Source organism: Ambystoma mexicanum, chromosome 5q (genome assembly GCF_040938575.1).
Source record: "Ambystoma mexicanum isolate Mex_15411 chromosome 5q, UKY_AmexF1_1, whole genome shotgun sequence".
In the NCBI taxonomy this organism is placed as follows: Eukaryota; Metazoa; Chordata; class Amphibia; order Caudata; family Ambystomatidae; genus Ambystoma; species Ambystoma mexicanum.
In genome coordinates this window covers 1,216,122,060-1,216,145,079 of record NC_090933.1, presented here as the reverse complement: position 1 = coordinate 1,216,145,079, position 23,020 = coordinate 1,216,122,060, and the positions used below count along the sequence as shown (strand labels likewise).

The 23,020-nt window shown below is 46.5% G+C and overlaps 1 protein-coding gene across 3 annotated transcripts in view; it reads left to right on the top strand.

Moving 5' to 3' along the window:
- Nucleotides 1-23,020, top strand: part of TSNARE1 (t-SNARE domain containing 1) — a 1,594,453-nt gene that overhangs the window by 692,260 nt on the left and 879,173 nt on the right. For all 3 annotated transcript variants that reach the window (XM_069621720.1, XM_069621721.1, XM_069621722.1), the window contains one exon: nt 12,110-12,179. In XM_069621720.1, coding sequence (XP_069477821.1) covers nt 12,110-12,179 — 70 coding nt within the window. The remainder of the gene's footprint in view (nt 1-12,109; nt 12,180-23,020) is intronic.

Genomic DNA, 23,020 nt, shown 5'->3' with positions numbered 1-23,020 from the left:
ACTCACTAAAATCGTGCCCAAGGTGGTATCTCCATTTCATCTTAATCAAGAGATCTGCCTTCCAGTCTTCTTTCCGAACCCACAATCGGAGGCAGAGAGGGCCCTTCATTCCTTGGACGTCAACAGGGTCCTCAAGTTTCACGTTTGTCGGATTAAATCCTTCAGGATGTCTGAGACATTGTTTGTCACTTTTGGGGAGTTCCTCCCCGGGCTCTCAGGCTTCCATCACCCGTTGGATGGTTCAGGCCATCTCGGAGGACTACACGGCCATGGGCAAGCCAGTCCCGGAAGGGTTTCATGCCCATGCGGTCAGAGCTAAGGCTACGGCAGTCGCGTTTCAGAGACCTGCTTCTTGGGAAGTCGCTAACAAGGCAGCTACTTGGTCCACTCCATTGGCCTTCTGTAAGCACTATTCCCTGGATACCAACTCCAGGTGCGATGCCGAGTTCGGTCAGGTGGTTCTGAAGAAACTTGTTGCTTTGTCCTAGATCTGAGGCAGGTCACTGCTCCACCGTATGGTCTTGTTCGGTGGAATCACCCACAAGGATGGAGGAAAGGGGACGGGACATATGAGTAATTACAATTACTCACCGTAGTGACTAGAGTACTCATAGTCCATAGCCCTCTTTCCCCCATACGTCCCACCCATCTTCCCGCGCTGGTATGCCAAAGGCTAACATGTACTGAGTGTAGCCAGGTATCTAAGCATCCGGTGTGCTCAAAGGGGACTGAGGTCAGGCACCGGACGGCAGGGCCTCGGTGGGACGTTCGAACGCCCGAGGCAGCATCCACCCGCTGTACTTAACTTAAATGGGAAGCTCAGTTTTTCACTGCCAAATGTTCCAGTACCATCCCTGTGTTGGGGGACACCCACAAGGATGGAGGAAAGGGGACTATTGGTACTCTAGTCACTACGGTGAGTAAAAATATCATCCCTCGAAAACCTCAATCTACTCAAGTCCTCCCTCACTCCCATCCAGACTTTGATGTCCAAAGACAACCCAAAACTGTACCCCACCAAGACTGAATTCCTGCTCCTCACAAACACAACCAAGCACACCCACGCTGAGACCTGGCTGTTCACCATGGACCTTGACGGCTTCAACTAGCAGCACCTTGTGCCAAGTATCTTGGGCTACACATAGACAGCCACCTGAAACACACATAACAAAGTAAACTCAGGCAGCATGATATGAACTATCCCTCTTGTGACAAATTCAGGCCTTCCTAACAGACACCTGCTTTAGATCCACCATTCAGGCCCAGGTCCGATTTCACCTTGATTGGGCAAACCCATTTAATCAGCCTCTCCACCAGCACCATTGCACCTAGGAGTAGCATCCTCCCTGCTGCTTCCGGTCTTATCAAATGTCTTTGCAAATTCAACCGCATAACACCCACACATAGAGCTTCACTGACTACACTTACAAGCATACATCACTGTCAAAGTCTGCTGCATCCTGTAGAAAGCTGTCACTGTGCACACTACCTCCTACTTGATAGTCGCCATCTGTGGCAGGCAGGAAACAAGCATTTGTATCCATGCCCCAACATTCCGAAACACCAGGCTTGATCCAACCCTCATTCAATTCGATAAATCAAAATCTTTATAACAGAGCGCCTTCACACCCCATGGGATGCCACCCATACACCAAATCAGCTCAATATCTCTCTTTATAACTTATTTTAGAGCATCAACCCTTAATGTCCTCCCCCTTTACCGGCCTCCCCCTTTCACCTCCACACCCCTCTAGTACTGTTGTAAATGTTTCTTATTCCCTGTTATCCTTAACGTTATGCCGGTAATAAATGCATAGTTTTTATGTCTGGTACCCCTCTAGCCAATTGAGTTACCCCAGCAATATGCAGATAATGCCTTCTGAAGATAGGTTTGCCCTCAACGGATGTCAAAAGCAAAAGAAAACCGAACATAAGGTTGTGGACAATGTAATGAAAATAAAATAGGAATTAGGTTCTTGGAATGTGTTCCAAGTGGTGACCTGAACAGGAAGAGTTTAGGACCCGGTGATCGGAACCCAAGATGTGATTTTGGGTGAGGGAAAGAATGTGATGATGCTATTATGTTTATATCTTGGCATGTCTTGAAGGAGATGTGTTTGACGATGTGGAACCCGAGGGACTTGTTGCAGGAGGTGAGCTCGGATGTGAAGCCCTCAGAGTTCATGGTTAATGGCCAAGGCTGTATGTCTGGGTGTTCGGTGGTGCTGGTGAGAAGTAGGAATTCGATCTTGGGGGAGTGGGGGGTAGGTTTGAGCTTCAAGTATGTGCTGGAAATCCAATACTGGGTCAGCGAGAGGCAGGTTTTGAGCCTACGGATGTCCTTGATAGTCGATCTTGAGGTATAGCTGTGTTTCGTCACCATATTGGTGAATGTAGATGTTGTGTGTGGCTAGGAGGCTCCCAGAGGCTCCATGTATAGATTGAAGATCACTGGGGAGAGTATGGAGAGGAGTTCATCTGAACAAACTGCTTGCGGTTGGCGAGGTAGTACTTGAACCAGTGTAGGACAAGTTTGCTGATCCCCATGTACCGATGGTACTTAAGTGCCTGGTCGTGTATTATGTTGAAAGTGGCCGGGAGGTTGATGGAACCAAAAGACAGCGGTGGCCATCATCAAGGATGTTGAGGGCGTCGTTGACCATCTGTATGGTTGTCTCCGTGCTGCATCTGGGTCTAAATCCAGATTCGTAGGTTTCAAGGAGATTGTTAGTGTCGATGTGTTGCTGCAGTTGTGTGGCTACTGCTTTCTCTATGATCTTACCTAGGAAGGGAAGATGGGTTATGGGGCGATAGTTACTTAGGATGTCAGGATCCAGAGTGTTTTTTTTTAGTAGAGGGAGGATTTGTCCTGTTTTTAGGGTTGATGGGAAAGTGCCTTAAGTTAGGGAGCTGTTGATGATCTCCAGGTGGGGAAGGGAAGCTTCTGTGGGGAGAATCCCGATGATGGATGATGGAAGGATATCATCTGTATACGATGTGGCTTTAAGGATGGCCAGTGTTTCTACCTGGTCCTCTGTCAAGAATGTCTTGAATGTTTTCCATGGTGTGGAGATTTCATGTTGAGGGACGTGAGGAGGGTCTGTGGATGCATAGCTGGCGTCTGTGTGCTGGCGTATCTTGCTGATTTTGTCAATGAAGATATTGACGGTGGTGGATTTTCTGATTTAGCGTGCTATGGCAGGGTTGGGTAGCAGGTTGACGCAGTGCTTGACCGCTTTGAAGAGGTTCTCTGCTTTTGTTGTCAGCTTCTGCTGTGGTATTCCGATAGTAGGAGGCCTTGGCTGTGTTGGTTAGTTGTCAGCGGGCTGCTTGAAGTTCCTTGAGGAGCATCAGGTTGAATGCAGTCCTGGAGCGGCGCAAGGTTATCTCTTGTCTCCCGATTACTCTTTTGCTGAGTCCTTGCATGTACCAGGGTGCTGACGGTTTTGGTTTGCAGATGCATTGTTTTAGAAGCGTGTGTTGGTCGATGGAGGCTTGGAGAGTGGCATTGAGTGGCATTGAGTGCTTCCAGTATAGCGTCGCAGTTCGGTTGTGGGTGTTCGTCTATGTAAAGTGTAGGTTGAAAGAGTTCTTCTGTGAGGGCTTCCACTGGGAGGTTTTACAAGGACCTGAAGGTTTGTCTGCTGGGAGTGCTTGACTGGTGTGGTGTGCAGGATGTTGAAAGGCACGGCTAGGTGGTCACAGCAGTCAAGGGGGAGAGGAGAGCTGTAGTGGACAGAAAACAGTGCAGTGATGATTAGATTGAGGATGTTACCTTTCTTGTGTGTTGGGTCTTTCGTGTGTTGTGTGAGGCTGAGGGTGTCGGACTGAGGAGAGCTTCCTTCATCAGTTTGGTGGCCCTTTTGCCTGGGAGGATGAAGTCTCCTAAGAAGATGTTTGCATGCGTGGGGGCCATGGTGGTGACCAGGTCAGTGAAGTCTCTGATGAAGACTGTGTTGGAAGGTGAGAAGGAAGGTGACTTTGCCTGTCAGGGATAGCGGGAAGTAGCAGGAGAGGAAATCAAAGGAGCCAATGTTGTTGACGTCCAGTCTAGTGCAGGGCCATAAGGTCTTGTGTTTGACTGCAAGGCTTCCACCTGTCTTATTAGGCCGGTCTCTGTTTTGGATGCTGTATCTGTCGGGGACAAGGACATCTAGGATATGGGTGAATGTGGTTGTCAGCCAGGACTCGGTGATGACGATGGTGTCCAGGTCGTGTGGAGTGATGAGGTTGGCGATGTCTGCTGCATAGGTGATAGCTGAGTGAACGTTTGCAAGCATCAACTTCCATGTTGTGGACAGTGAGGGGGTATTGAAGGGCTTGAGGCTGATATGGATGAGGTTTCCGCATTGTGGAGTCCATACCTTAAAAAAGGAGCAATGTCGTTGGCGTTGCCTGGTGATGGTGGAGATGGCCTGTGGGGTTGGAGGGAGAAAACACATACCACCCCGTGCATATTGTATTTATTTATTGGGCATTTGTATGACGCCTATACACAAGTGTTTGCAGGTGCCACAAGACAAGATTTGGGGGGGGACATGGAAATCACAAAAGTAGATCCACAAAAATGGTTATATTGGCCTTGTGACAATCCTACCGTGCAAGTGCACAACAAGGTGGTAAGTGCAAGGAGGAGGTGGTAGAGGGTGAAGTACAGGACATTGGTGCCCCCAAGGGTGGGGGCAGGTAAGTGCTGGGTGGACCAAGGCAGTAAGTGCCAGGGGAAGGAGATGGGAATGGAGGTTGAGTATGGTGGACAGGAAGGACCAAGTTGGGCTAGTCCGTAAAAGGGCACCAGAGGGAAAGTGCTGGAAAATAATGCTGGGGGGGCACTGATTGGGGGTGGTCTGGCCCCTGTATGACTCTGAAGGGACCAGGCCCCAGTTGCAGCAGCCAAAGGAGTGTTTGTATGGGAGTGAGAGAGGGAAGAAAGAGGAGAAAAGCAACGTTTTGAGAGGTTTCTGGAACTAAAGAAGATCCGGCTCAATTCTGAGGAGGGGAAGGCCATTCCAGATGGAAGAGCGAGCCGAGGAAAGGGATCGACCTCCCACTCTGCTTGGAGAAATGTTTGACCTGCAGAGAGTTGAAGCCAGAGGACCCAAGAACTCTGGTCAGGAGGTATTTATGGAGGGAAAGCTGGATGTAAAGAGGTCCCAAGCCCCAGATAGCCTTGTGGATGATGCAAAGGGTCTGGAATGTGTTCCTTGTGGTCACCGGAGGCCGGGCTTGTGGCCAAGGATAAGTCTTGCAGTCCTATTCTGGATTAGTTGAAGGGAGGAAAGAGGCAGATTGAGAAACTGGCTGTTGCAGTAGTGTAGCATAGAGAGAACCAGGGCTTTGGAGACTTTGAGCTTCTGGGGAGAGGTGAGGAAAGGTAGAGAATGCTCCTGAGGAGATGCAACTTAAAGTTGGACTTCTTGGCAAGGTCCGTGATGTGTGGAGGGAAAGAGAGAGAGAGGAGTCCAAGATGATCCCGAGGTTTTTTGACACACAAGTGGGCGCGGGGAGGGGGCCCAAGGAGTCAGGCCAGAGATTGGGGAGAAACCAGGAGCAGGCGTCCCAATGAGAAGGATCTCGGTCTTGCTGGCATTAAGGCAGAAATCATTGGCAGAGCGCCTTGCATGTTGTCTGAGCAGGGGTTCGGGCCCTGGGTCAAAACCGGAATTGGCCTTTTCTTCGTCTCTCCTTCACATTAGACGCCTGAGCGAAAGACGCCCTTTATGTAAAAGTTAAGGACCGAAAGGAAGAGGCAGGGCTACAAAGGTGGGTGGGGCTAAGGCCAGGTGACTTAAATCCACTTGAACCTGCTCAACAACTGCAAATAAATATAAACCTGATCATTGGGTTCTAGCGATATCTCTGGGTTAGAGCGGGTTCAAACCTTCTAGGGACCACCCAAACACCATGCCAGGGAATGTAAATGTGGCCCCCACAGATGTGAAATAAGGGTCAATCCATGCAAAAAGTCAGTATCTCTTACTCCCTGTCTCTCCTCGGGATGAGAGGAAAGCCCAAATGACTGCAATTGATCTTTTCCTTGGTGCACCTGCAAGCCAGTTCTGCGGGTCTTTTAAAATCAAATGGTTGTTTACATTAATGTTTGTTGACCATGTTCCCCTCCTCTGGGACACACCCTCAACCTCCCTATGGCAAATGGTAATGGAATATTTTAGTTCTGAGAATACTTGATCATGCAGTCAAAATCCATGTAATGTATCCCTTTTGCCCAATGGGGAGCCCACCCCCCTTTGGGAATAGGGAGGTAAACCTGCTATGCTTATTACCCATAGGGGACAGGGCAAGCAGAATCCCACTTGGGATGCCCCCCCCCCTTAGAGGACAAGGAATCTCCATGTAAGTGTTCGACTCCATTTCTCTTTACTTCAGACTCTTACGGGTTTGTTGGTTGTATGGGAACTGAACGGAAGTACTGTGCAAGGCCCTTTAAAGGTGGATGGCTTGGTTTCTGATCTGTATTTGTTGCTTCCCTTACCTGAAGAGCGGATCCAATGGATTCTAACATCTGGTTCCAGGAAAGAATGTAAAAGGCCGGGGATCCAGATTTAGGGGGAGAAAGCCAGCCGGAAAGCGAGAGAGGCCAGCCTGCATAGTCATGCAGAGAAGGGAACGTCTCCCTCTCAGGAGCAATGCAGATGGCATGGTGGGTGGAAACCAGGGAAGCCTGCCACTACCAGGAAGGCGTCGAGCCAGAAGAGCTTGTAGCCACCAAGGAGAAACTAAGCTAAGCCACGCCAGAAGTGGCCTGCCAGCATCCTCCTTAACTGACACCGAAGTCCTGTCAGTCCAAGACTGGAGGAATCGACGCAAGAGACCCGACTGTGAAGACCGGAGCGACATTGGAAGTGCTGGCTAGAAAGACTGCCTTTCCCAACCAGCACCGCCACCCGAATGCAGATATTCAGCACTGGTCGGGGAGTGGGTAGAAGGCGGTGAGGCCAAATACCCCAAAGAAGGATGGGAAAACCGACAATCGAAGCAGGACTGAGAAGACCCATAGCCCATGCTGAGCTGAGAATCAAGACCTCCCACGAGGGGGTGAGAAAACTGAATAGAATAGGACTGAAGAGCCAGGGAGCCCAAGCCAGTCTAAAATGCAAGGTACACCACAAGGGGGGGGGAGTTATGAAGACACATGGGCTAGCATGGGAGCCATCCGAAAAGCAAAGAGGCACAAGACACCCCGAGCTGGGGTGTAGCACATTTTCAGTTACATGAGTACAGATCAAACAAGACTACTAGAACCTATTTCCGACAAAGAGTACACATTCGAAACATTGGATAGAATTGGAGCTAGAACTGTTTCAACTGCCTAACAAGGCCGCTGGGCTGCCTGATAGAATCCGAACATTTCTTTGGGTACTTGGACCAAATACCACTAGCAAAAAGAAAAAGACTAAAAGACTTTTGAATTATCACAGCAGCCCTGGGGCGTGAGAAAGCACTGAGAACTCTTTGGGTGTGGAGAGAGTTCAGAATAACAGCCACAACTAGCCAACATCAGAGGGAAGTGACCCATTCCAAGGCTAAGTTTGCTATTTTTATGAAGAGGTCTAACATCCAAGCCCAACTCTCCGGTGCCACTAACAACACTGGCAAACTGTTGAAAATCTGCAAGGAACTTGCCAATCCATCTTTAGTCTCCACATCTACCCATCCTTGGCCTCAAGCCCAGGGACCGTATCTCTCCAGGACTGAAATCTCTAAAGTGGCTCCCAGTGGCTGCGAGGATTAAGTTCAAAACCCTCTGCATTGTCCACAAGGCCTTCTGGGGCCTGGGGCCTAAATACCTTCAACTCTCTCTTCCTAAATATCTTCCTTCCCGAGCCCTACACTCATCCGTCTCCAACTCCCTCAGGGTCAGCCGCTTCTCGAAGCAACAAGCTGGGGGTAGATCTCTCTCCGCGGCAGGGGCCTCCCTCTGGAACAGCCTTCCTGCCTTCCGGAACCGGAGATGGTTCTCCTCAAGTTTCAGGGAATAAGAAACTTGAGGAGAACTATCTCCGGTTCCGGAAGCACCTCAAAACCTTCCTCTTCACTTCTGCTTTCTCTCTCCCTCTCCCCTGCTAAATTCTTCACCAAAACTGCACTGATTCTGCAACTGGGCCACTCTCACCGACCTGGGTCCTGGGCCCAGTCACTCTTCACTTGCACTGCCTCCCTGGCAACCCCTGCACTGCGGGACTGTCTCTGTATCACTACAGCCCCCCCCAGCACTTGTCTGCACTTACCTTGCACTTGCCACCAGCTGGCCCTATTTATTTATTATTTTATTTCTATTCTACTTATTTGTACTGCACTCCCCCCCTTCCCCTTTCCCTTCCCCTTGCACTTTTTCCCTTCCCCCTATCCCTGCAGTTGCGCGGTCTGAATGACACCTGGCCTAGTAGGATCGTTGTCTGTCTTCCCCTTGTTCCCCCCTCCCTGCCTCGTCGCGCCTCGAAACACTTGTGTATAGGCGCGTTACAAATGCCATATCATATCATATCCATCCCAGACCCTCTGTACGTCTCTGGCCGCCCACTTCCTTTCCAAAACCCAGGAAGTTCTGTCCTCTCTCCCCTCTACCCCACTTCTTCCCCAGCTATTATGCCACCCTTGACTCCCCTCTCCCCTCCCCATCCTCTCTCCTTCTCTGCCATAGCACAGGATGATGTCTCTAGACTAGTCCTCTCTATGTAAGTCTCCTCCAAACATGCTGCCCTGCTCCTCCCGGACTTTCAAGGACAACATTGCAGCTGTTGCGCCTTCCCAGGCTGTTTTCTGTAACCACTCCTTTGCCACTGGCTCCTGCCTTCAACCCCTCAAGCACTCCTTTGTGCGCTCCCTTCTTAAAAAGCCCTCTTCTGACTTCTCCTTTCCTGCTAACTACCGCCCCATCCCTATCACCCCCTTCCTGGGCAAACTCCTAGAGAAGATTGCCATCTCCTAACTGACCCAACACTCTGATACTGTTGGCTGTCTCTGCAAACACCAGTCTGGCTTCACAGCTTCCAGAGGCACAGAAACTGCTCAACTTAGCACCCGTGACGATTTGCTCTCTAATCTTGACTCTAACTTCCTTCCATTTTTATCCTCCTGGATCTATCCTCCGTCTTTGACACAGTCAACCATGACAACGTAATAAATTGGCACTGTGGCACGCTTGGCATCACAGGTATGGCTCTGGACTTGTTGACCTCCTTCCTCTCCAATAGACAGTGGTCGAAGTGTACAAAAAGAAGTAGTGGAGCTATGTTCCCTACTGGTCTTCACCGCTCCCTGCAAACCCCATCGCACATCCCCTCTCATGCACAATATAAACCCCCAAACGCATGCGCCTGCAGCTTAAGGGAATGTTCAGTACACTGCACTGAAAGTGCAAGTTTCAACTTCTTCCTACACTTTTATTTTAAAACGAAACCATTCTTCATTAAAAGAAGTAGAGGAGCACCGCTCCCAACCGCTCCCGCCCACTTCGACCACTGCCAATAGACCTGCCCGGTCCAACTGGGCCCTTTTCTCTCCCCTATCGCACTCTCCACCTGTGGCGTCCCTCAAGGCTCTATACTCTCGCTGTGGCTTTTCAATATCTACCTTGCCCCCCTGGCCCATCTTATCTCTTCCTTCACTCCTCACTTCAAGTGTTATGCAGACGACACGCAGCTCTCCTTCAAGCTTCTCTACTTCCTCCTCTCTCATCCCTGACTGTCTGACTGCCATTCAGTCTTGGTGCGTGGACAGTGATCTCTGCCTTAATGCCAGTAAAATTGGGATCCTTTGCATTGGAACCCCTGCTCCCTCCTTCCCTCTCTCCCTCTGACCTACCTCTATGGGCCCAAACCTTGGTGTCATCTTGAGTCCTCTCTCTCGTTCTCTCCTTACATCGCGGACCTTGCCAAGAAGGCCCACTATCATCTGCACCTCCTCAGAGGTATTCTGCCTTTCCTCACTTTCCCCCAGACAATGTCTCTGCAGCTCTGGTTCTTTCTAGGCTTGACTACTGTAACATCCTCTTCCCCAATCTTCTTTCTTCCTTCTTCTGTCCCCTTGAAAAGGGCTGCAAGACTTATTCTTGGCCTCAGTCTCAGGGACTGCATCTCTCCACCCATACTTTCTCTCCATTGGCTCCTGGTTGCTTCCAGGATTGAATTCAAGACCCTCTGCATCATTCAGAAGGCCTTCTGGGGCCTGGGACCCCGCTGCATCCATCTCCCTCTCCCAAAATACCTCCCTGCTAGAGCTCTTCGGTCTGCTTGTTCAAACTCTCTGCAAATCTGTCACTTCTCTAAGCAAACAATGAGGGAGTAGATGTCTCTCCTCTGTAGGAGTCTCCCTCTGCAATGTTCTAACTGCCCCTCTCAGGCTTGCGCCGGATCTCCTTAAGTTCCGGAATCTCCTCAAGACCCTCTTTTTCTCCTCCTCCTTCTCCACCCACCCCCTCCCCTGCTAATCTCCTTCCACCTCATCTTTGAGTGGCTCCTGGTTCGCTTCAGAGTTCTACAGGTTCCCAGGTTCCCAGGCCTCCTCCACCCCCGCACCCCCCTTTTCTGGCGTTTTACCTTCTTTCCATGGCACTTGTCCTTGGGCCACCCTGTTACACCTGCACTTCGCCCCGTCACCCTCTGTTACCACCTTGGCACTTCTTTTGCGCTATCCTACACTTCCCTCTTCCCCCTCCCTAGCACTTCTTGCCCTCCACTTGCATGATCCGAATGTCACAAGGACTAGCAGGACCGTTATTGTATCTTTCTCCCTTGGTCCCCCGCCCCCGCACACCACTTTTCTGTTGTTTTGTGGTGCCTTTAAACACTACTTGTTGTATAGGCGCCTTATAAATATCCAAATAAAATAAAAAATAAAATGTGTTTGTAATAGTGGTAGGGTAGATGCTAGGTTGGCTTAAGTTTGGGCAAAGGACAGTTTTTGTAAGACATCCTGACGAGCACCCGTTTGTTATTTTCTTTGAGGAATAGGGCACTCATTGTAGAGTTAGAAGAGGCGTTCTTTCCCTTAATAAAAAGACTCTGTTGCAAACATGGCTTCTTGTCCGTCTCCTATGCCTGACCACACTCTGCTGTATTCAACTGCAACAGTGAGCAAGAAGCAGATCACTCGTCTCCAAGTAATGGCTGTGAATCGTCACTGATCCTTCAGAAGAAAGGAGTCTTAAGATGGATGCATGACTGTGCAGATAGGCTTCTGGTGTGTGCTGGATCAGAAAGCCGCATTGTGACTTCAAAATCCAACTGTAGTAGTGTATTACTGTCTGCGTGATATCACAATAGACTAATTGAACGTGTACATGTGTTGATACAGATTACGGCCTCCCATGTACTTTTTAGTGTCACACTCTCACATGTTCTCTCTCTCATATGCTCTCTCTGTCTCGCTCTGTCTCTCTGAGGCTCACTCTCTTTTTTTTGTGATCTATTGCACTCGGAGAAAGCCTGTGTATATTGTGTAAATTGACTATGGTTACCCTCTATAAAGAGTCTAGACACTAGGTTAATGAGTAGAACGTGGGGTCTCTGCATCTGGCATCTCACCTGCCAGAAGAAGGCCTTTCTTCTCGTATGATGATGCACCTGGATCACAGCTGTGGCGGGCGTTCCCCGGGAGATGGGGGAGGAGGGGGTTAGCACAGTTATGCTCATGCCGAGTGAAGGTGGAGACCTGGCTTTTGCATGCATGCCCATATGTGAGGACACCTGTACCTCATCAATAGCCATTTTAATGTTAGCAGAAAACTGAACCTCAGATTGTAAAATTGAGCGGGATGACAGGTGTGTATTTATTAAAACACAAGGTCGTTACTTAAAAACAATGTTGCTGCCTAAAATGTCTTTAGCTGTATTTTTTTGAGCTTCCGAAAGTAATATAAACATGACCTGAAAATGGCTGACTTGCAGGAGTCCACCAGCTCACCCTCAGGAAATCACGCAGTATCTGGCCACGGCTTGCGTGACAGCTGTGACACACACCGGGCCCTAGCGGCTCGAAGCATGTCCCTGATTTCATTATGTGCGCAGGTGTGCTGGGAAAGGTCGCATTGCTTTATGTAGTGCAGCGCTCTGTCTGTCGGCTCATTCTGTCTGTCTCTCCTTCACAGTGACGTCCTTGGAAAGAAGCCTGCGATCGCTCGGGACGCCCAACGACACCCAGGAGCTGCGCGATGGCCTGTGAGTGCGCTTTCATCCTCTTACCTGTCAATAGCTGTACCTGCTGCTGCTTGTCTCTCTCACTTCCTGGGGTGTGGGTGCCTAGATGCGATGCGCATGTCACAGGAGGATGAGTACCTCCCGAGGATGTCAGGGAATGAAGGAAACCACCTCCGGCTCGTGCTGGAAATAGCCGCGTGTCGTGACAGCTCCATCAGAAATTCGCAAGTTCAGGGAAACCTGCAGAGTTTCATGGAGCCACGCCTGCCTGTCGCATGAAATATTCAGTGGCCAGACGGACACCAACTCCTTACAGGAGTCTCAGTCCCCTGAAAATCATTGCAAGATGGCGGCATGTGATGTGAACACTTGTGGCTAACAGTGGTCTTGCTGACTGGCAATGCTGGCCATGGGAAATGTATATTTAATGTAATAAACGAGGCAAGGGCAGGGCCGGGACCAGTGCTCCAGATACGATTTTGACGTGAGAGTATTTTACGCCCTATTTTTTTGAAGTCATAAACATTTTTTAGGGAGTAAAAGAAGTAATTCCCATTCTCAATGCATGTGTATTTTAGGTTAATGAACATATATATTTTAGCCGTAAAACGGATTTATTTTTGTTATCTATATTCGTTTGCACCAAGTAATTAATTCACACTAAAAGATACATTTTTATTGTGCAGATTCTCTTCAGACCAAGCAGTACTCGTCCCTGTGATACTCGTCCCTGTGGTACTCGTCTCCTGGCACCACTGATCCATAGAACTATACATCATGTATCAGTAGTTTCCTATTTTTATGTTGGTATTTGTACCCCCTATGTTTTTGCTGCAAGTATTTGCTTGTTGTTGGGGAGTAAAACTGGCTAGTAGTCCGCCTATCTTTAGGGTTGGGCAAGAGAAGACATGAGGTAAATTATGGTGGAAGGGGTATGTATAAAAAAAAAGCAGCACAAGACTAAAGGATTTCAACCTCTGTTAAGGAAATGTGCAGTGGGAGGCGAAGAACTGGGATAACGTTGCATTATAGATGCGACCAAGGAAGCTCGGAGGAGCTCTCAAGACCAGAGAGACCCACCCGCAGTGAAGTATGGAGGATTTAACGGACCCCACCGATTCCCTGGATCCCCGGTCTGCGGTATTGCAGAAGCAATTGGTTGACTCGTGTTCAACCAAATGCGCTTGGTAGCCCTCAGACCTCGCTTATGGACTCCTATGTTCCCCAAGTCATAGTGTGAGTATGTGTAAAGCCTTCCATATGAATGTGCATCAGGTAGGATGGACCCCGGTTCCTAGCCACCCCGCACCCCCAGTTTATGCCACCCTCACAATGAGCAGGAAAGATAAAGCAATGGTCCTGGTAAATATTGCATAGCTGGCGGTGAAGCTTGTGCAGACTTGTGAGGGGGAAAGCTCTGCTGAGTGACCAGGGAGACTGATGATAGCCCTGCAGGGCTGCATGGGCAAAGTGCCACTTCTTCCAGACTTGAACCATGCTGACGGGCCTTTGTCCTCTACCAGCACTGCACAGTCCCAACTAATCCCCAGTTAGTTATTACCTACAGGTAATTTGTGATGAACCGTAAAAGGGAACAAGGATGCAAACGGGGAAAATGCCTGATAATCATTTGGAAAGGAGTAATACCCTATGATGAACTGGTCAATTGGGGTCCTACCTACACCACTTACTAGTGAGTAATCCCCTTAGTGAAGGAGTCTATAAAAATGCTCCGCTTGCTGTAGGAAAGGACTCTGATCTGACTAGCGACCAGAAAGTAGAGCAGGTACATCTTGAATGTTGGGTGGACAACTTGAGATAAGTAGCTCAGACCCTGATGAGGGCAATATCTCCGACACTGGCGGACACCAGATTTAGAGAGACAAACCCAAGCGCTTGTTCACAACTATATCTCATACTCTAGGGAAGACCAGACTCTGTGAAAATCCTTGAGAGCTGGAAGGGAGTTACCAGTGGACTAGGAGGGTGCATTATCTGTGGCTGGTGGGTGATAATATTTGCCCTGACAATAACTCAGAGTGTTAGGAAAGAAATACGTGCTGGCTGGTGGGTGTTTAAAGTTGTTGCTACGATCCCTGGCCTGGGATTGAAAATATCTTTACCCAACATGCACCCCAAGCATGTGGTGAACATTCTTACCGGTAGGTGAAGACTAGAAGTAACTAGCGTACTATGTCACTGAAACTGTAAACCGCCAAATAATGCTAAGTGCTATAGCCCTGACACTGTATACTAGAGTAGGGAACGCTCATCAGTTCCATAGGTAGGCCCTTGAGACAGCTTGGGCTCTCCAAGCCATGCACCTTTACTAAAGTGTACCTTTTTTTTGCTAGTGTGACTCCTCTAGGCCATATTGGTGAATATCCTAAACCCATTCCTAAGTAAAGATGGGTGCCAAGAAAAGTCTTTGTCCAACTTGAAGGCTGTACAGTAGACCATAGAACACAGGTAAATATCTCATTTGTTTAATGATCCCTGACACGTTATTGTTGTGGGATGTTTTTACCCATGCATCCGAGCCCTACCACAAAAACTGTGCCTTACTGGCATTGAAAACATCATGATGGCCAGAACTTCCCAGAAAATGCACAGGGAAATGCATGAAGAATAGGCTGCCACCCATTTTTGCCGATGTTGTGGGCACAGAAGGGCACTGCCTAAAACCACCATTGGGCTACACACAGTAGCCTGAAACCATTGCAAAAGGGGCAATGCTGATTGCCAAAAGCAACCCACAACTATTGGGAATTCATTTCTTCAATGGGCACAAAATTATTTTACTGCAGAACCACACCAGTGCCATGTGCTGAATATACTTCCATGTAAAATCTCTTGTTTGAAATGCATTAATTCAAGACTGATCCAAAAAAAAAAAAATGCGTGCAGTACCCGCTTTGGACTCAAGGCGGCGCTAGCAGTTTAAACTCTGACAGGAGAACTGCTACTTCAGAAGCTAATCAGCCTTCTGTGACAATTGGGACTTGAAAAGACTGTGGGTTAATTAGAAATCTAACCACCTGCTGTCCCCAGAGACAATCCGATTTGATTAACAGGCCAAAAGGCTGGGAAACCTTCTCACCTGAGAAAGCCCAGGATATCACATGGTCATGCTAACCAAATGCAAAGTGGCCCCCTGGTCTGTTGACCTCAGCTTGCTGGAGCCCACACAAAAGACCTTTTCCCTTGAATAGGATATGGTGATTTTGTCTGTTTCCTGTCAACAAAGATCTGCCAGCCAGGAGAGACATGTGATCACTGTCATCCCCAAACTTTGGGGGCGGACTCAAACACTGCAGTACTTTGAATTGAAAGCAAATATATATTTTACAGAAACACTGATGATTCTTGGTAACCAGATGACACAAATGTGAAATTTGGGGATCCTTAAAATGAAAACTTTGCCCACAATTCAAGCCCAAACTCCAATTTGTGTGATGTTCTGGGGCAAAACCCCGCTATTTATTGATACTACAGACTCTGTGTTGAAGCTAGAGACATGGGAATTTACTGGAGTATGTATGGACAGGCCGTGTATATGTGTATAATTTTTAATGAAAAACCAATGTTGCATAACCCACTAAAATCGAAAATAAGTTGCCATTTCTTTACCCAAGCTCCTAGAAACGCCAGAGTCGGAACAGTGCCTACCTCATGTGATGTATGATGTGTGTAGGTGTTGTAAAAACAACTGTGTATTTGGGAAAATATGTATTTGGATCATAAATAGAGAAAACAGAGACACCCAGAAAGCAGACCAGAGATCCAGCGAACCATAGGCCGCTGTATCTGGGGAGCTGACCCAGGCGCTGGGCGAAGACACCGTCCGTGGCGAGGGAACCGCAGCCAATCCTGACCCGATCCGTGGCGAGGTCCAGTCCTTTCAAAGCTAGGAGTGAGTACTTAGATCAGATTGTGACAGAAATAAGCTCTTAGTTAAAATAATTTAATCCAACTATTTTAATCTGATTAGAACTGTCTCCTAGAAATCGTGTCACCTGTCATTTTCAAAGCTGTCACCTGTCAATTTGAGTTACTTTAAATCCGAAAAACGACCTTTACAAAATCGTTCGTATCTCTGGAACCGTTTGTCCTAGGAACTTGGTTTAACTTTCCTCTGAAAGCTTAGAATCACAGCTTTCCAACGAACCTAGACTTTTGCCGCGATTTGCGATTTGGCCTGATTTCTTTACCTGTAAAAAGATAGCAGCTTTTTGCTTTCCTCTGCTAAAAATTTGTTTGCCTCTTAATAACCATCCCTGAATCATTGCTAAAGTGAGCCTGAGCTCATCCCAAGTATCTCTCACTCACCCTGAACCTCCTAAAAGGAATTAAAAGCATTTTCAGCATATGTCTCACTTCATATGTCTCACTTCATTGCCACCACCTTCAAAGCACTTGGGCCTGTGTTTTAAAACTCATACCTGTTTTCTCTAAGCTTGCTGGGGTGGGAATTGAATTTCGTATTGTATTTGATTGCATTCCTGAGAACTGTGTGTGTTAGTTCATCTCCTTGCATTGCATATAGGGGGGTGGTGAATTGCCACCAGGGGAAAAGTGAACATATGATATCTTGTGAAACCATATTAGTTAGTTTCTACACTGCATTTTCATTCAACATTGCATCCATTTGAAGCCATAAAAGTATTTTCGCTGCCTTATCCATCCTATACTAACTCCTCATTGATTGTAAAGAAGTGTGCTAGTGCCAGATTACCCATTGTTGATTAACATTATATTTATAAGGGCAATATCGATTATTAATTTATTATAAAAGCGTGGTATCTATATTTTGTTTGATTTCTCAAATAAACCTTTTAAACTTGCAAAACAGAACTACTTCTTGGCTCAGTGGGGTCAGGGGGATTCTAAGAGAGGGGTGTTATATAGGGGTAGTCATCCAGAACTCATGAACTGGACATAAAGATATATCAATAAGGGTTTCCATTCAGTATCCCAGACTAGCCATTGACTTAGCTGTAGTGTTGAATTGAATCCTCTTACATTGTTTACCCTGTTCTTGGATAATAACTGGTTTTGCTGTGGAAAGTCCCATGCTCTGTGTGCCCATGGTAAGAAGAACTAGATCAGGTGGCTCCAGCTTCCTCTACCTCGAACCCTCACATTGGAAAGCCCTACCTCCCACCCTCCGAGGCGAGGCATCCCTCATGACATTCCGCAAAGCCATGAAAACTGTGCTCTTCACCTGAAGTACGCCATGATCTCCAGCTTAACCTGTTAAATCACATAAATGTACCATGTTTATATGTATATTATATGTATCCTAATGTATATTTGTTCAGTGTATAACTACTGTTCCCCGTGGGCCCTCCCCCTGTAACTAAGCTTCCTTCAAGTAACAGCGCCTCGATGCCCAAGGGCTGCTGTGCTCTATACAAATTAATTAAATAAATAAATACTATCATAGAAGTATATCCTAAAATCATCCTTTCAGTCGATGGTGTTAGTGTTGACTATTACCTTTTCTGGCTTGCTCTGTTGGTCCTCCGTCATGGAAGCAGATGAATGGAGAGCAGGACAGACTTCTCGCCTGTCACCTTACTGTAAGTGATTTCAATCCGGCACACACCTATGTCAATGCCTAGCATGTAATACACAAATAAAATCCTTATTTATTTTTGTCTAAAAGTTCTTTTTTTCTGAACGATGTACAACTCATATCATGCCCCTCTCTTGGAACCCCTCGGTCACACTGAACCAGGAATCGGGCTGGTTTGCAAAGTTAAAATATTTATTTATATATTTACAAATTAATCGCACTATGTTTTAATGGGCACACAATGATCACAAATGGGGTGATATAACACTAAATAATCTCTTTAATACACAAGGAGTAATAGTGAGCAAAACAATTCAGCACAGAAATAATACTTTTGTGTGTGTGTTCAGATCAAATAGCAGTGTGGTTACTAGTTCCCCCTGCGTGCCCCTCAATCGCCCCCGATAGGCAATGTAAAGAGATAGGAAGAGAGAGCAGGTATTCAGGAATGGCAGAATTCAAACAAATATCAATCCTAATTTCCCCCCAGCAACACAAGAGAGAAAGAGAATTGATTGGCAAGCAGTCAGACTGGTTTTAAAGTTATCTTGAGAATGGATTGGTTAAAAACACTAAATATGGTTTAAATTGCTGAAATTGTTTAAATTCTTATGGGAGCCGCTTTAGACACTAGCAATGATTTGATACTAAAACAATTTGAAATCTTAGAATTAAGGTCGGAAGCAATCAAAAGCTGTTTCACACGTGTCAGAATTTCCCTAAAACAAAATTTGTGGCAAACTTTTCAGTGTGCGGTAATCGCGATTACGGGAGAACCGTATGGGTTTGGGATGCGGTTTAGATGCAAATTAAAGCTGTGGATGTTAGCTACAAGCAGAAGTTGAAATTATGTTTCTAGCATAACAACTGAGGAAGATATGGACATTTTAGTGGAGGTCGTTTTTCTCGAGATAGACACGAGAATGGGAAACCGGAATGCACTTTTAAAAGACAAATGGGATTTCTTACACTAGACCATAGAAAAAGAGAGTGCCACACATGAATCTCCACAGTTCCTTTCCAGGGAACTCTTCACATGGTGGATGCTCAATTTCTTTCTGGGATTCACTTTAGTTACTCACAACACTAATGACTTATGATTTTAGAATACAAATAAGAGAAACTCAGTTTTGACAATTCAAAAATACTCCTAACAATATCAGGTTCTGAAGACAAGATGGGGTGGGTTTAAGGTAGGGATTGGCTATGGACAGTACATATGGTAGTGACACAGTTCTATCTCTAGATACTCACTAGATATGTTTTTAACTGGAACCGTCAGGTTTCTGGTCCGTTAAGATTTCTGGTCTCTGGTCAGGGAAGGGAATCTGGTTCTGGGATAGACAGCTGGCCACATCGGATTGGACTGGGTCTGTTCACTGCACAGGACTGGATCAGATCTGCAATGGCTCTGGTCAAAGCATGGCACAGGACTGGATTGGATCTTTTGGTTCTGATGATAATTATTTTCAGCAGGCAAGCAGTACAGCACAGCCCGACTGTCTTTTAGTTCCCCTTAGATTTCTGGGGTTGGTTCTGGTTCTGGTTCTGGAAATTTAAGGTCTAGCTGAAAATGGTTCAGCTATGCAATGGGCCTTTCTGCTTTGCCAAGTTTCTGGAGTCTGGAGCAAGTAAGATGGATAATTCTGCAGTAGGGTGCTCCGCCAGCATTCAGATAGTGGGTGAATCTGTCTGTCCTTTTGAGTGCTGAGCTGTCTCTATTTATGCTTAGGATAAAGGGTGTGTGTGTGCTGGTTTATCCTAAACTCACCCCTTTGACAGGGATTGGTCAAGGTTACCTCTCTGCCTTGATAGGAGAAAAACAGCGTGTCACCTTTATGGTGTGGGTTTATGAGGCCTAGAGTCCACCCCTAGCCTCTTGAACACAACATCTACTTTTGGTACAATACATATTTCCACATGTGCAACCTCTATAACAACCAGATATACAGATTACATATTTAGTACAGCAGCTATTCCTCCAAACCCCGTAGCTGTAGGATCTTGTGTCTGCTTGTCCCAGAATTTCACCCTTTTCATCGGGAACACAATGCCCCATTTAAAAGCACATTTTTACAAGTGTGCACAGATAACGTGGGCATACGTGTATACAGTTTCATGCTTCTAGCATAAATACATTTGGTGTAAAATCAAATTTTCTGCCATTTCCTTCCACAATATGTCACACGATCTTGCCGCCTCTTGAAATGTGCAGCCAAAAATTAGATTTACAATTCTTTGATTTTTGGGTTTTTGACAATTTTCAGTGGCAAGTTATATATCTTTAAATAAAATGTTCTTTGTGAATGTTTAGCCACAGATGGTTGTTTGTATCCGCCTCTTTTTGTCTCCCTCAGTTCAGGAGCAATCTCCTCCCAGTTCTCTTGGCAGAGGCCATTTTACGACGGTCCTCACACATAGCATTTCCTTTAGCTGGAGGATGTCCATTGTCCTGGGCTCACCAGCAATTCGCACCTCCCTGTGAGTTTCAGCTGTGGGGGAAGGTGGGATGTATTGGGGTGGGGGGTGTCCTCCTTTTGTGAGGAAAGCTGTTATTCCAGTGTGGGTGGCTTTATCCAGGCTTAAATTTAAATGTTATTTCTGTTGCATTTTTCCTTAGTTTAAAACAAACTTGTGATTTCAAAATATCAGCTAGAATACTTATTCAAGATTTTAAACCATGGGATAAACGCAGTTACCACATAGGTTACTCTCAATAACAGGCCTCTTAGCTTGCAATATTTGATTTCAGTTTATGCATGTTTTAAAGTTTTAATCCTGCAGGCCCCTGACAGCTGTCATTCAGGCGGCCGAGGGTACTGCGCCCAGATTTGACAGATTCCACAGGCAGGCAACCTTTGCTCTGGATGTTTCTTTGATACTTTCAGGTTTTCAGGACATTATATGTTCACAATGATTTCTTAAACTTAGTGAATTGTAGCACCCAGCAAGAATTCTGGAGGTTTGAGGATGTTTTGTAGCCCAGCGACATATTTCAGGAGTGAGATCTCTGTTGCACCAGTGATAACATGTGTGGTAGATTGGGCAGCCATCTTTTTGTGCTTTGCAGAGCGCGATTTTCATAGGTTTTGGCGCGCACAAGGGTTTTACAGCCATTTTACTATTTTTGGCACCATCAGAACACAGTGATGCCGCATGGCAGAGCAAAACATGGGTTAAGACATCCCACATTACAGCCATTGCATCATAAGAATTCCACAAGCTCAATTGTTTTCAAGCTCTCTGTTTGTTCCGACGGAGGATTACACACATTGCCATTTCTTTTGCACCAGTATGGTGGGTACTTTTGAATGGGCGACTGGAAATGCAGTAACAGGTCATGAGAAATATTGCCTGGATGTAGAGCGTGGGAGCAGACCAAATGCAACTCAGTGACTCATACATGAAGTGCAATTAAGCCTGGGGAAAAGGGATACATTTTGAAATGGCATAAGCCGAAAGGACATGCAGAGTCAACCCATTGATTAGAAACGAGTACATGGTTGAACATTACTTTGCATATGGGATGTGCCTTGAAATCTAGTTTAATGGTCGGATGCCCAGTTGTGGGCAAACACTGTTGCGTGAATAGCCTTATTAAGAGTCTTGAAAAAGTACATAATTGGATGTTGGATAATGGACAGCCATTAAATCGCAACAAAGCCAAGTTTAGCTTCTGAGGCCCATTACATTGTGTTGCCCCTGGTGACTCTGCCCTCCGCTTTGTAATTTTCAGCGTGTTCACTATTTTTGTAACCAAAGTGAAAAACCCAGGCTGTTACTGGCAACAAGATCTTGATATGAATTCTCAATTACACAACGTTCATAAAGCTTCATGTTATATACTGTTTATCTTTGAGGATTATCCCATATGGAGACAAGAAATACCACCCTATGGTGGTTTGTTCTCTTATTAATTCTAAATTATATTACTGTAATAAACTGTATTTCAGAAGTCCTGATATTGAATTTGCCTGATTACAGAAGGTTTAATCTACTGAAATCAGATTCAGAGACCTACATATGACAATCGCTTCATTGGCCCCACTGTCAAAAGTATAATGACCTCCAAACTTATCTGCCTAGTTTTCACATGTTTCTATGGACTGGCACCCAGTTATTTGGAAAATAAGATCCATCTTTATATGCCTGCCCATGCTATGCACTCAGAGAATCTAAGATAGTTTTGAGATCCTTACATTTCACTTTAAAGCAAGGGGTGATCAGATCCTCTGTTGCTGACCCCAAGCGTATGGACAACTTTTTGGCTTTCCGTAAAGACATTAAGACATGGCTGTTTTGCTATTTCTTTGCTTATTCTCTGTTCAGTGTTCTATGTGAAATTCTCGAACATTGAGGGTCGCACACAAAAAATACAGTTTTTTTGGTATCCGGTAAAATTATCCCCATATATATGGTTGCCGTACATAATATCGCCGGGAAAAGGTTGTGGCAATATTATATGGGTGACCATATATATTGGTATAGGGGCAGCAAAAAAGGGTTTGGAGTTGCAGGGGTGTCCCCCGCATGTTCCATGCAATAATGTCCCCACAAAAAACGGCCATTTTTCAGCGACATTTTTGCATGGTGATATTTTTTAGGGACATTATTACATGGAACCGTTTTTTCCCAGTCGATTTTGGTGCGACCCTCAATATTAGGGAATTTCAATGTTTTCACCCCTGCTCCTTTAGTCGTTATTTCAGGCAGGGGGGGGTTTCACACACTGCCCCGCCCCAACCCCTGTTGCTGTCTGACATTCATTTCAGTACCTGCCCCCCTCCTGTCACACAACCAACAAACGTGTAGCCACCCCCCTTAAACCCCTCTTTCCTGTGTCATCCATGGCTTCTGCAGACCTGGATGTGCCCGTCAGCCCCTGTGCGCGCTCATGTGCAGCAGGGGCGTGACAGTTTGCTTTAGAAAGGCCGCGCTGAGCGGTCTCGGCGCCGTCTTTCTAAAGTGATAAATAATAAGAAGAGATATTTCACTCAGTACTGCATTCTAACTCTGAAATCGGATACCTGGGGGCTGTAAGCCATTGCAAGCAGGAAGGCTGCAGAGAAGTCTGCAAAATGAACACTCCCGCCCAAAGTCGCACCTGTGCTGGAGATGCCACAGCACTCGAAGGGAGGTGCTGTTGTAGAGTGGGCTGACGTGGCAAGATTATTGTTGTGGAGTTCTAAAGGAGTTATACAGCCTTAGTTGTAGGGTTGTTCGAGCCCAAGATGGCTGCCCTGCTGGCTGGAGTCCTAGTTTGCGGAGTCACAGTACAGCAGGG